Source organism: Cetorhinus maximus, chromosome 9 (assembly GCF_964194155.1).
Source record: "Cetorhinus maximus chromosome 9, sCetMax3.hap1.1, whole genome shotgun sequence".
Lineage (NCBI taxonomy): Eukaryota > Metazoa > Chordata > Chondrichthyes > Lamniformes > Cetorhinidae > Cetorhinus > Cetorhinus maximus.
The window spans coordinates 38,979,084-38,993,914 of NC_135887.1; the positions used below are offsets into that span (position 1 = coordinate 38,979,084).

A 14,831-nucleotide genomic window follows, 5' to 3' on the forward strand; every position below is an offset into this window, starting at 1 on the left:
GGTGAGCATATAATTGGTGAATGATTTGATAGCACTGCCAATGACATCACTTTGCTGATGATTGAGATTAGACTGATTGGGTGGTAATTGGGTGAATTGGATTTGTCCACTTGGGCAATTTGCCACGTTGTTGGGTATATGCCAGTGTTGCAGCTGTACTAGAACAGCTTGGCTAAGGACATGGCTAATTCTGGAACATAAATTTTCAGTTGGAATGTTGTCGGGACCCAGAGAATCCCTCCATGGCCTCACTCCTCCCAATCTCAGGAACCTCCTCCAGTCCTACATTTCTGAGTTCTTAACAATCTTCCAATTCTGGCCTGTTGCAGATCCCCAATTTTACTGAACCCAACATTGCTAGCTGTGCCTTCAGGTGCCTGAGCCCCAAGTTCTCTCTCTAAGTCTCTCCACCTTTCTATTTCACGCTCCTCTTTTATGGTGCTCCTTGAAATCTACCTCTATGACCAAGCAGCTGGCCAGCTATCCTAATATGTCGTCATGTGATTTGACATTATGGACAGAATCGTCCTAGATTTATACTAAGTGTGATAGCGGGCAGAAAAAAGGACGCTTTACCCATTGGCCGCAATGGCGGGTTTTCACACCACATCGTCCCAATCTCGTCTCATCAATCATGCATTCCCAGGAAACATGCCCATCACGCCGTCACCTCTCCACTTCCTCACGCCAGGCGCCATATTTAAAGTGCAGCCGCATACACACCTCTGCTTCTAGCCCAGGAGGGCACCGGTGAAGACATGGTCCCAAAAGCCAAGAAGAGTGCAGCCACTCGATTCAGTGACACATCCCTGGGACACCTTCTGGACACCATTGGAGCCCACCGTGAGGCCCTCTACCCCGCTCTGGCCACAGGACGTCCATCAGTGTCACTACTCCAACTTGGGAGTTGGTGGCAGAGGTGCTCAGTGCCAACACTGCACAGAAGAGGTTGGCCATCCAGTGCGGAAAGAGGATGAATGATCTCATCCATGCAGCCCGAGTAGGGCAACCATCTCATCACTCTGATCTCACTCACAAGCCCATTACACATCTCACTCACTGCAGCTCAAGGTACATCACTACCCACTCTCTCACACACACCCTCACATTTCCATCTGGTCTCATCTCCTCTGGAGACTGCCTTCTCAGCCCTCACCCTCTTGTGTATTCCAACACACACCCCAGGATACCCACTTTCCCCGGTAATGCCCTAGCCCTGCAAACTCTTCCCTTGCCTGAGGTCACTTCTCCCTCTTCCCCAAGCAAACCAAAGCCCTGCAGCTGTTGAAAAGCCACCCCCGCCTTATGGCTGACCTCGTAAGTAGAGACCTGCCTGTGAGCCCCCATAAAATTGATGTGGCGCTGCCTGTGAAGCCTGGCGCTGATGACCGCGAGTGCTGCCTGAAGCAAGGTAGACAAACAAGCCTCAAAGTCCCGCGCGAAGTGCAGATCGCCAGGTGCATGCCTCTTATGTCCTGTTGTGAAATGCCGACGTGCTCGGATGATCCAGCAAGGGTGGATGATTCCGGCAGACTGGGCTTTACAATGTAGGTGTATTACAATGCAGTTTCTGATGTGCGGCGGTGGGAAATGCAGCCCCCACCATTGATGGGTGGAGCAGATAATTACAAACTGATTTCATGATGTCGTGTAACCAATTTTTGGTGTTCCTGCCATATTGTCTGCTCACGCCACCGAGCATGCCTACTGCCAATGGGAGCGGATGATTCCGCCCTCAGTTTTATTTGAGAATGTGCCTGGGAAATGGGATATTCTTACTGTGTTAAAGGTACTATATAAATGCAAATTGTTATTGTTGTATATATGGCCTTGCTCCTCCTCATTCTTGAAGTCTAACCTCTTATTCTACCATCTGTACTGGTGTCCGTGTGTGAGGCCTAGGGAATGTGTGTGGCGTGTGAAAAGGGTTATGCTTTACTTAGCTCTTTTTTTTAAATTCGGGAAGTAGGGTCAATAAACATATCTCATTCTTTGATTTAAATTCAGAAAACCTGTCTGATTAAGTTCTTATGTTCTGAAAGCGTACATAGTAGGACTCCTGCACTATTGACAGTGCACTTCCTCGCTAAATTCACAACAAAACCTTGTTACAGCCAGACCGGGAGTGGTAAATTAGGGGAGTCAATTTTAACCCCTATTCACATGGCTGTAACAGATATGATAACAATAGCGTATCAAGATGATTAAACCATTCAGTATATGATTGCCTGACTCAGTCACACTACAGTGTATGACCTACCTTGCTTTATCAATGTTCTTGGAATGAAGAAGGAATGACGCAGCTGCAGATTGGGAAATTCAGGATGTTCCTGGTAACTTTCATTCAAACATGGTGCAATTTCATGAACATTGGCATGTCCAAATCTGAAGGATGCAGTGGCAAAAGCATCCTTAATGCTTGGATCGATGGAACTATCATATCCTTTGTACTTAGGCAGAAATTTCACCATTGCTTTTGAGTCAATTATTTTGGGTAGGTAGTCATTGTAAGTTATTATCTGTTGAAGAAGAGTGAGAGACGGACTCACTGAGTGAATTAATATTTAAAAGAAACAATAACATCACAAGGATTGATGTCAGAGCATTGTATTTTTTACCTTGGGGATTAAGTATAACACAAAGGGAAAGAGATATCTTTTGACATTAAGGAATTAAGAAGCACACTGTAGCAGCTAATTATCCTCCAATTTTAAGGTTTGTGTTCAAATTCAGATCAACATGTGGAATGAGGATTTTAAACAAGATTGCTGAACGTAGCTATTCTCGTTTTACCACTAGACCTAAGTCACTATCTATAGTCAGGCAATAATCAGAAAATAATAGTTATTGTAACTTGGTATTGATATACCCAGATCAGTATGTCTTCTAATTTAGAAAACTTCTCCTCAAAAGTACAAAGCAATCAGAGATTTGAAAGTTATGAAATGTTCCACAGCTCTGTGTGTGTCTGTCTGTTGGGAAACAACCATTTTTGCCTTTGTATTGCTGCAGGGAATCTCACTTGCTCCCAATGGGGATGGTGTTGTGTTAACAGGGTAGAAGCAGCAATCTATCTTTTAAAGTTGAGATTTTACTGGAGAAGAAAATTCAGCCTTTGCAGTAGATGTGTTGGGATACTGAACATGACAAATACGCTACTATAAAAAGTGGCAGTGGTGTAAGTGAGGATAGCAGGGCACAAAAACATGCCCACTGCCTGCTTAAAGCAATCCTGATCTTCTGCATGATAATAGTCCAACAGGTTTGTTTATATTTAATAGTAACTTTGGCAATAATCATTGCATTTACTGTAGGACTTTATTAAACAATGGCAAGGCATTGTGCTGAATTCTCTTCTCGTTGGTGGGTTAGTGATGGAGCAGATACACTGCCAATGTAACTCTGCTGCTAACCTGCTGCAACTCTCCCCAATTTACTATGCAGGATGGGTTTGGAGCAGTATAATAGAAAGCCTTGTGTTTATACCAGGTATTGAGAGAGAAAGTATGATAGGTGGGAAGGTGAGCAAAGGTGAAACAAGCGGTGGAAAATGTATATCGGCACCAGTGCCTGGTTTTACCTCAACCACCTCTGTAAGATCACAGGACCTCCTCCCGCACTGTGCAGCGGCCGTTCTTCAGGTGGTGGAGTTAGCACTGAGGTTAGAAAGTGGTGTGGCCCTTTACATGAGTCCAGCATTTTAAAGGCTGAACCAGAACTGAATTTTTCTTCCTGTTAGTGGCAGCAAACCAATCAGGAGCGACAATACTGATCCAAACCTGCTTTGCTTGCATAATTAGGGTCCTATGAGGAAATCTTCATGGCTAGCAACAGATTCCTATGAATGGACATTGGACACCTTCCACCTGCTAATGAGAGGGGAATTAATCATTAATCCCCTTAAGTCTCTTTCCATTATTATAATCACTCATCCTTGGCAACTATTTGGTTGAATCTACACTGCGCTTTCTCCATTGCTTTTGTCCCCTTAGAGGAACACTGAAGTCCATACACATAGCCAGATTCAAACCATTCATCTTTAACAAAGCAACTTCCTGAAGTCTTGACAATTACTGATCATGTTCTGTAAGGTGGGTAATGCAAACTACAAACATCACATGTTAACTGTGCAGAGGTGCACAATCACATGCGTGTATGCGCACTCGCCACATGCATGTACAAGTAAATGAGTACACACATGCAGGCACACACATGGCAAACAGCTGAGTGAAGGTATTATTGTAGGCTTGTGAGTCACATTTTTGTCCACCTGGTGAACTGCTCCCATGATTTTCCTCACCTCCTGGTAGATTGTTTCTCCATTCCAGTGTGTCAGTTTCTTCAGCTCTCTCACTAAGCGATTGTGTTTGCGTAGGAATAACATATACATCACACTTACTCTGATATGCTCATTTGCATGAATGTCACCTGTGTGGTTAAAAGAGGTGATACATTCTCGAAACCTGAAATAAAATTGGAAAATGCTGAAAATATTCAGGCGGTTCACCAGCATCTGAGGTGACAAAATAGTCGTTAAGGCTTAGCTGTAGAATCCCTCATCGGGACCGGGAACTGTGTAGTGAATGATTTTGTAGGACTGAAGAAAACAGAGGGAGGAGGCAAGAAAGAAAATCATAAGTCGAGAGTAACGAATGCTAACTTCTGCTACAACGAGTTAATCAGCTTCATGGTCTGTGAACAGATTGTTTGAGAACTAGAAACAGATGACAACTGATACCAATTATAGATAGATCATCTCAATAAGGCAGCCAAAGTGTATTAATTGCATTAGCATGGGGAAAATACACAGAAAAATCAAACCTTCAGAATGAAGAGGAATAAATTGGAAGACAGATTGAAGATACAGGTAGAGGAACTGATCGAGTGCTGGAGTAAGCGAGTCTGGGAGGTGGTAAAAGGATGAGCTTTCAGTGATAGGAGAGCTGAGATAGGGGCAGGTACAAGCAATGCTGTGGAAGTAAGCAGTCTTTGGGTTGGAGAGGATGTGTGTTACAATACAAAAGGAAAAACTGTAAATATTTGAAAAGCTGTAATAAAACAAATAATGCAACAGTTCAGTCAGCATCTGAAAAGAGAAATAGCAGGTTCTGATATTTCAAATATGTAGACAACAGCAGGCTCAAATTGATGAAGATTGGGGTATGGGTGTGGTAGGGTTCTGTCCCTGAAACATGCCTTTTCGCTTGCTTGTTGTGCATTTCCAGCATTTTCTGCTTATGTCTAATTGGAAATTCCTTCCCTTAGCTGAGTTAAGAGTAAGCTGCTTTAAAGCATAGTTCTATGTTGAAATACATTTAAAGCCTCTCTTACTGTCTGGTTAAGCTACTCCAAAGTTCAGTACATGGAGCAAAATTAGTTCTCATCTGCAACTTTGGCCAGTGTTTTATCAGCTGTATGACAGTTATTTTGTGCACAAGGGTTCACCGACATGTTCAGAAGTGGTAAGTGTTCCAGTCCATTGTCCCTGAAAACATCATTCACAATTAACAGGCCCACATCGTTTGTTCAGCCTCTCAGGTTGTTTGCCATTGCTTTGGTACTGCCATACACCATGCTGGCATCGATGAAGGATGTTATATCGTTTAACCGTTCACAAAGATCTGCAAATATTTTAGCCGCCTGGTGAGTGACCAATGCAGGAGCAGAATGAAAGAAAGACAGACATTCATTGGGGTCTGTAATCCTACGATCATTTGACGGAACCTGTAAGTAAATTGGGTAGATAATGATAGAAATTATTACTCAGAATTTATTTAATTAATCAGGTTAACTCTCATTTTTAAATGCAATTATTGTTATTGTACTTTCCTATATAGAAATATGGTAACATTTTCATTACGTTTTGTATCCCTCCTTTGTAGGTATCCTCTAATCACTTAGTTTCTGGACCTAAGAACTTGAAACTCACGATTCTTGAGTTTTTCCTGCTAATTAATGTTTCTCATTCCTGATATTACCATAGTGAACACAGTACATTCTACATGCCTTTAATGTCCTTTCAATATCCTTTCTATAATCCACAGTCTGCAAGACAACTTTATAGGCCCAACTATCTTCAGCTGCTTCTTCAACGACATGCTCTCCATGATAAGGTCAGAAGTGGGGCTGTGTACTGATGATTGCCGTGTTCAGCTCCATTTGCAATTTTTGAATTAATGAAGCAGTTCATGTCCCCATGCTAAACATCCATTGTTGAGTGCCCTCCATCAACATCCCTAATTAAATAAATGCTGTAGCTACTAGGGCTGATCATAGGTTGAGTATTATACAGGGAGTGTCTCACTGCCTGACGTGCCAAAGCTTCTCATAACCTCCAAGGCACAAGTCAGGGGTGTGATGGAATATTCTTCACATTTCAGGGTGCAGCACCAGCAACAGTCAAGGAGCTCAGCACTATCCTCGAAAAAGCAGTCTATTGATTGGCACCCCATCCACCACCTTAAAATACCTGCACCCTTCATCATCAGCATATTGTGGCTGCAGTGTGTATGATCTGCAAGATGTATTGCAGCAACTCAGCATTGCTGTTCCCTCTCAAATCCATGATTTACACCACTTAGAAGGAAAAGGGCAGCAGGTCCGTGTGAACACCATCACCTCACTGTTCCATTCCAATTTACAAACTATTCCAACTTGGACATACATCATCACTGGATCAATATCCTGGAACTCCCTACCTAACAGCATTGTAATCCCTTCACCACACTGACAGCAGTAGTTTTAGAAGAGCACCCACTACGACCTTCACCAGGGCACTAGTGTTGAACAATAAATGCTGGACATGCCAGTGACACCTACAACCAAAGAATAAATTGGAAAAAAATAGCATGCTTTGTTCTTCTACTCTATGCATCTATTTATAAAGCGCCTTGACTTTTTAAAGGATTTATCAACCTGTAATCACAATTACCCTGGGTTCTTGTTCATCCACTACCTTTGATGTCATTGTTTTGCTCCCAAAATATATTACTTATAAATTAAATTTCATCCGTCACCCCTCTACCTTTCTGGATGGACAGCTGAGACTTGTTGCTTGCAATCCCTGCTCCATATGGGAACTTCAGGATATTTCATGTGTCTTGGGGGAACCATATGTGTAAGAAGTGTCTCCAGCTGCTTGAGGTCATGCTCAGGGTTTCTTATCATGAGGGGCAGCAGGAGTCACTACGGAGCATCAAGGGGGCTGAGAGTTTCCTGGATCGTACATTCCCAGGAGGTGATCACCCCACTGGAAGTGAGAGCTCAGGGTAGAGATGGGAAGTAGAAGAGAGGGAAGAGGCAGAAAGTGCAGGAGTCATCGGGCTTGTGTGCAATTGTCAAACTGGTTCTCAGCATTGCTGACTGCTGGGAATGACGGCACCTTGAAGGAGTGCAGTCCAGACCATGGTGCCAATAGGCAAGGACCTGCACAGGAAGGAAAGAAGTGTAGAAATGCAGCCATTAGGAGATTCTATAGTTAGGGCAACAGACAGGCATTTCTGTAACTGTCTTTGTGAGTCCTGCATGGTATATTGCCTCCATAGTGCCAGGGTAAAAGATGTCACAGAGAGAGTGCAGAATATTCTGTGGGGGAAGGGAATGAGACAGAAATTGTGGTACATGTCAGTACAAATGACAAAAGGAGGACAGGAATTAAGATCCTATGGTTAGGCTTTCAGGAGGAAGTTAAACAGTAGGACCTCGAAGTTTGTTATCTCTGGATTACTCCCAATATTACACACTGGTGAGGGTAAAAATAGGAAGACAGGGAGGATCAATGTGTGGCTTGAGGCGTGGTGCAGGAGAACTGGCTTCAGATTCTTAGGGCATTGGGACCAATTCTGTTGCAGGAGGCACCCATTCTGAAGGAACAGGTTGCACCTCAACAGAACTGGGACCAATGACCTCAACTAAAGATTCACTAGTTTGATTGGGACTGGTTTAAGCTAAATTGGCAGAGGTGTGGGCACTAGCATATCAACGTAGAAAAGAGGAATAGGATGCATAAAGGAGAGAGCATGTTGGATAGCGCTAGAGAAGGAAGTAGTACCATACTAATTTGGAATGGACTAAGAAGGACTACGAGGAATACAAAGAGAGATTTAAAATGCATGTATATAAATTGACAAAGTGTGGTGAAAAAGATTGGTGAGTTACATGCACAAAATAGCCATGTTGGAACATGATGTGGCAAAAATGGAAATGTGGCTTAAAAATGATGAGAACTTGGCGCTTAGTATTCAAGGATACAAAGGGTCTACCACAGTATCAAAATGCTCCTTACCAAAGTCACAAATGGCATTCTGTGAGATTGCGACAAAATTAATCGATGGACCATACACTTTTAACGCACATTCATGCCTAAATTTAGAAATCCCGAAGGAAATGACCTACCACAGTATCAAAATGCTCCTTACCAAAGTCACAAATAGCATTCTGTGTGGTTGTGACAAAAATAATCTATGGATTATGCACTTTTAATGCACATTCATGCCTAAATTTAGAAATCCCAAAGGACACTTGACCTCCCCAAAGGGCACCTGACCTCCCTCAAGGACAGCTGACCCCCCCCAAAGGTGTCCCGGACCATATCCAAAGGGGTACCTCACCTCTCCAGGAGGATACTCGGGCTATCCAAATAAATCCACGAGGTTCAGACCTGCACCTACCAGGCCTAATCTGTGCACATCGTGTTTCAGACACATTTCACACCAACATCACATGTGAGGAGGCAGCTGTTGATTTCTATGGGCAGCTGCCTGTGTGAAATGTGCATGCTAAGGTCCTTGAGGGAGGTCAGGTGCCCTTCGGGGAGGTCATGTCCTTTGGGATTTCTAAATTTAGGCATGAATGTGCGTTAAAAGTGTATGGTCCATCGATTAATTTTGTCGCAATCACACAGAATGCCATTTGTGACTTTGGTAAGGAGCATTTTGATGCTGTGGTAGGTCTTGCTTGAGGATGATGACAGGGGAGAAGCAGAACTACTGGGCTTGATTTTAACTTTCCCAGTTTGGTGGGAACATTTCAGATAGGGGGTAAAACAGTGGCTGGGGTAAATTGTGATGCATTCCTTCAGGAACATGCTCCCTTTCCAACTCTACAATGTCTTCCCTAATCAGTGCTGCTATCCCACCTTCCTTTTTCCCTTCCCTTTATATCCTTGAATGCTAAGCGCCAAGTTCTCATCATTTTTAAGCCACATTTCCATTTTTATTACAATAGCCAGGTAACGATTCCTGCCAGACTTGGGCGGGAGTCTAAGGCTGAATATGGAAATGCGGCCCTGGAGCTAAATCTCACTGGGTCATGGCATGTGAGTTTGTCACTTGCCCTCCACTGACCCTGCCTCCAATTAAAAGCGAGGCAGTAATGTCAGGTGCAGTTGTAAAAATTAAGTAAAGTGAGACATATTTACCTTGAAATCTGCCAGAGGCCACTCCACTCCTTCCTTCCTCATCAGCTCTGAGGATTTATGCACAGACATCTTCATCCAGTCTTCTCTAGCTGGTATTTCCCTTTACTGGTGGATCTGTCTCAACTTGAAAAGGCACAGCCCTTGTTTGCAAGACTGACACCCTGCAACAGAATCCCAAACTGGATATTGGAATAGAGTCAGTCAGCTTTGCTCCAGTCATTTCTATGGCAAGGCAAGATCAGCCTGTTGCCCCTGTAAGTGTGCCTGGAAGCAGACAATTGGCCTTGATTCAGGTGCATTCTCAGTTCATCGTACATTGTGTGCAGCATCACACCATGTATGGGTTGACCTTGCCATGTTGTGCGTGATTTGCACAAGGCACAGATTCCAACTGCCACCTCACCAGGTCTGTATTTTTTTTGCATTAAAACACTTCTAGATTCACTAAACCTAAATGAAGGCATTTGATTGGTCAGCATACCGCAGTGAGACCATTACTCTAAATCCAAGCCATGCTGCACCTGACCAAGTATTTGAAGTTGACAGTGAGTGAATTAAGCAGAGCACAGATGTGTTTTCTCGAATGCTGACACCTCTTAGGGAAGCATGGGGCTTCTCTGGAACAAGTCTGGGTGCAGTCAACGCCATTTCCAGACAAAACAGTTAAACGTAGATCATGATCAATCCACTGGCCCCATTGCATAAGAAATTGAGAGTATTGGAAGTCCAAGGGGATACTATTATTGAGCATCCTCACAATCTTGTTAGACACAACTCGGACCTGAGGAAGGAACAGAATTTCTTTTAATGCTGACGTGTAAGAAATCTCATCACTGACAAACATTAGCTTCCTTTTCTTATACATTGAGATGTGGGCATTACTAATTCTCCTCAAGGAGGTGATAATGGCCTTCTACATTGTAGCAGTTTGATACAATTAACTGAGTGGGTTGCTATTTGTCGTCGTGGGCCATTCTGAAGTCATGAAACGCACAATATAAATTCAAATCTTTTCTCAAGGACAGCAGGTTTCTTTCCCTCAAGGACATTAATGAACTAACTGGGTTGTTACACTTTTTTCTTATATTTCCAAACTATCAGGGCGGAATTTAAACTCATGTTTTCTGGATTACTAGACCAGTAACATAGGCCTGGATTTTCATCCTTGAGGAGGGTAGGGGGAGTGGGGAGAATTCTCAGCTTGGCTGGCCCACCTCAGGAGAAATTGCCTGCAAAGGCAGGATCTTCATTGCTGGGGGCCGGGTGCGAGCTAGAATTGGGCTAGCTGACCCGGAAAGGAGTGCAGAAGCAGCCACAGGGGCTGCCTGGTGTGGAGGTGGGCTGTTTAAAAAGCTGTGAGGCTTTGGCCCAGTAAAAAAAAAAGCACAAAGGCCATCTTGCCCTCACCTCACACTCCCATCACCCTCCAACCACACCCCATGCCCCATCCATGCTGCCTCATGCCTTCCCACTCACCCCCTCAGGCTCTCTCTGCCAAGCTCTGCTCTTCAACCCACCCCCTCAGGCCTGTCATGTCCCCTATGCCAAGCTCTGGTACTTCCATGCCCATTGACCCACTCTAGACTTATAGAATCAATAAAATTATAATTTATAGTGGCATATATTTAAAACAAAGCTTCGAAAAAATGTAATCCATTGATAACCTTCTCCTATGCTTGAAAAAAAAAGGTCTGGACTGCAAGCTAACAAGTGTGTCAATCATCCAGACCCTTTGGAGTTTCAAAAACCACAAACCTTGGAAACCACTTAACGTGTGTCAACAAACATTGTGAAGTTGATGCAGAGATCAGAGAGCCTGAGCTGTCAATCAAACAATGTGTCCTTTGGGGAACAGCTGTTCTAGTATTCTGATTGCTGTCTGGGCTCTTAGCCAAACATTCATACACAGCCTCCTGCTCTTAACCACTGTCTGTTATAAACCTTCCTTCTCCAAACGGTAGGACTTGAAATGCAAATGATGGATGGGTCACCATTAGATTGCCCCTTCATTACACACCCTGCCTTTGACTGCACACTTTATGGTTTACACCTCTGGCTGAAGCAGGAAGTTTCCTCAAATGCTACCTAGCATTAGCCGTGACTCAGGGGGCAGCACTCTTCCTGTGGGACAGAAGGCTATGGGCTCCAATCCCACAGCACATACTTGATCAAATAATGCAAAGCTGACAATCCACTGCAGTATTGAGGGAGTGCTGCATTTATGGAGCTTGTACAATTTTTAAAAAGGGTGCAGAAATAAGGGTGCTGGGGGTATACATGTACAAAAAGGTGAGAAAGTTACGCTGAACTTTTAGAAATCACTTATTAGGCCTTGGCTTGAGTTTTATGTTTAATTCTGGGCATCACATTTAGGAAGTATGTTAAGGCCTTAGAAAGGATGCAGAAATTTACTAGAATGGCATATGGGTTGTGATGGTTCAGTTCTGTAGAGACACTAGGGGCCCAGGAGTTGTTCTCCTTAGGTCAGAGAAGTTTAAAGAGGGATTTAATAGAAATGTTCAAAATCATGAATGGATTTGTTTGAATAAATAAGGAGAAGGTTACATTTGTTGCCACAGTAATTGCAGGGGATGCATTCACTGGGCATGCAGTCAAGGTGCCTATGACGTCACTGCCAGTGATGCTGCAGGTACCTGCCTGCATCAAAGAATAGTGCTTTGGATGCCTGCTAGTTACTACCCCACTCTTAACCTGTTACAGAAGTATAATAATTCTCATAATATTGTGATTTATTGTAGAAGTAGGTTAATATTGGGGTTTGGTTCGTTTCTGTGCGTGTGTGTGTTTTTTTAAAATTCATTCACGGGATGTGGGCTTCGCTGGCTGGGCCAGCATTTATTGCCCATCCCTAGTTGCCCTTGAGAAGGTGGTGGTGAGCTGCCTTCTTCAACCGCTGCTGTCCACGTGGTGTAGGTACACCTACAGTGCTGTTAGGAAGAGAGTTCCAGGATTAAGACCCAGCGACAGTGAAGGAACAGTGATATATTTCCAAGTCAGGATGGTGAGTTACTTGGAGGGGAACTTCCAGGTGGTGGTGTTCCCATCTATCTGCTGCCCTTGTCCTTCTGGTTGGTAGTGGTCATGGGTTTGGAAGGTGCTGTTGAAGGAGCCTCGGTGAATTCCTGCAGTGCATCTTGTAGATGGTACACACTGCTGCTGCTGTGCGTCAGTGCTGGAGGGAGTGAATGTTTGTGGATGTGGTGCCAATCAAGAGGGCTGCTTTGTCCTGGATGGTGTCACGTTTCTTCAATGTTGTGGGAGCTGCACTCATCCAGGCAAGTGGGAGTATTCCATGACACTCCTGACTTGTGCCTTATAGATGGTGGACAGACTTTGGGGAGTCAGGAGGTGAGTTACTCATCGCATGATTCTTAGCCTCTGACTTGCTCTTGAGGCCACAGTATTTATATGGCTAGTCCAGTTCAGTTTCTGGTCAATGGTAACCCCAGGATGTTGTTAGTGGGGGATTCAGTGATGGTAATGCCATTGAATGTCAAGGTGCGATGGTTGGATTCTTTCTTGTTGGAAATGGTCATTGTCTGACACTTGTGTGGCGCGAATGTCACTTGCCACTTGTCAGCCCAAGCCTGGATATTGTCCAGGTCTTGCTGCATTTGGACATGGACTGCTTCAGTATCTGAGGATTCGCGAATGGTGCTGAACATTGTGCAATCATCAGCAAACATCCCCACTCCTGACCTTGTGATGGAAGGAAGGTCATTGATGAAGCAGTTGAAGATGGTTGGGCCTAGGACACAAACCTGAGGAACTCCTGCAGTGATGTCCTGGAGCTGAGATGATTGACCTCCAACAACCACAGCCATCTTCCTTTGTGCTGGGTATGACTCCGACCAGCAGAGAGTTTTCCTCCTGATTCCCATTGACTCCGGTTTTGCTAGGGCTCCTTGCTGCCACACTCAGTCAAATGCTCCCTTGATGTCAAGGGCACTCACTCTCACCTCACCTCGGGAGTTCAGCTCTTTTGTCCATGTTTGAACCAAGGCTGTAATGATGTCAGGAGTCGAGTGGCCCTGGTGGAACACAAACTGGGCATCAGTGAGCAGGTCATTGCTAAGCAAGTGCTGCTTGATAGCATTGTTGATGACACCTTCCATTACTTTACTGATGATGGAGAGTAGACTGATGGGGTGGTAATTGGCTGGGTTGGATTTGTCCTGTTTTGTGTGTACAGGACATACCTGGGCAATTTTCCACATAGCCAGGTAGATGCCATTGTTGTAGCTGTACTGGAACAGCTTGGCCAAGGGCACGGCAAGCTCTGAAGCACAAGTCTTCAGTACTATTGCCAGAATATTGTCAGGGCCCATAGCCTTTGCAGTATCCAGTGCCGTTAGCTGTTTCTGGATATTGCATGGGGTGAATCGAATTGGCTGTAGGCTGGCATCTGTGATGCTGCGGACCTCCAAAGGGGGCCAAGATGGGATCATCCACTCGGCACTTTTGGCTGAAGATTGTAGCAAATGCTTCAGCCTTATCTTTTGCACTGATATGTTGGGCTCCTCCATCATTGAGGACGAGGATATTTGTGGAGCCTCCTCCTCCAGTGAGTTGTTTAATTGTCCACCACCATTCACAACTGGATGTGGCAGGACTGCAGAGCTTAGATCTGATCCACTGATTTTGGGATCGCTTAGCTCTGTCTATCATTTGCTGTTTACGCTCTTCGGCACACAAGTAGTCCAGTCTTATATCTTCACCAGGTTGACAACTCATTTTTAGGTGTGCCTGATGCTGCTCCTGGCATGCCCTCCTACACTCATCATTGAACCAGGGTTGATCCCCTGGCTTGACGGTAATGGTAGAGTGGGGGCTATACTGGGCCATGAGGTTACAGATTCTATTTGAGTACAATTCTGCTGCTGCTGATGGCCCACAGCACCTCATGGATGCCCAGTCTTGAGTTGCGAGATCTATTCAAAATCTATCCCATTAAGCACAGTGGTAGTGCCACACAACACGATGGAAGGTATTCTCAATGTGAAGGTGGGACTTCGTCTTCACAATGACTGTGCAGTGGTCACTCCTACCGATACTGTCGTGGACAGATGCATCTGTGGCAGGCAGGTTGGTGATGATGAGGTTAAGTATGATTTGCCCTCTTGTTGGTTCCCTCACCACCTGCCGCAGGCCCAGTCTAGTAGCTATGTCATTTAGGACTCAGCCAGCTCGGTCAGTAGTGGTGCTACCGAGTCACTCTCGGTGCTGGACATTGAAGTCCCCCATCCAGAGTACATTCTGCGCCCTTGCCACCTTCAGTGCTTCCATTAAGTGATGTTCAACATGGATTCGGATGGATTCAACATGGCACTGATTCATCAGCTGAGGGTGGGTGGTACAATCAGCAAGAGGTTTCCAACCCATGTTTGACCTG

At 44.6% G+C, this 14,831-nt stretch overlaps 1 protein-coding gene across 2 annotated transcripts in view; it reads right to left on the minus strand.

Moving 5' to 3' along the window:
• The window catches only part of LOC144684193 (thyroid peroxidase-like), a 39,969-nt gene that overhangs the window by 12,201 nt on the left and 12,937 nt on the right, over positions 1–14,831 (minus strand). The window contains exons 1-4 of one of the 2 annotated variants that reach the window (XM_078547841.1): positions 9,419–10,193; positions 5,332–5,724; positions 4,301–4,463; positions 2,261–2,519 (exon numbers count right to left, since the gene is read on the minus strand). In XM_078547841.1, coding sequence (XP_078403967.1) covers positions 2,261–2,519; positions 4,301–4,463; positions 5,332–5,384 — 475 coding nt within the window. In that variant the 5' untranslated portion in view covers positions 5,385–5,724; positions 9,419–10,193. Of the gene's footprint in view, positions 1–2,260; positions 2,520–4,300; positions 4,464–5,034; positions 5,725–9,418; positions 10,200–14,831 lie in introns of those variants that run through there. The other variant, XR_013577443.1, reaches the window with a different exon arrangement.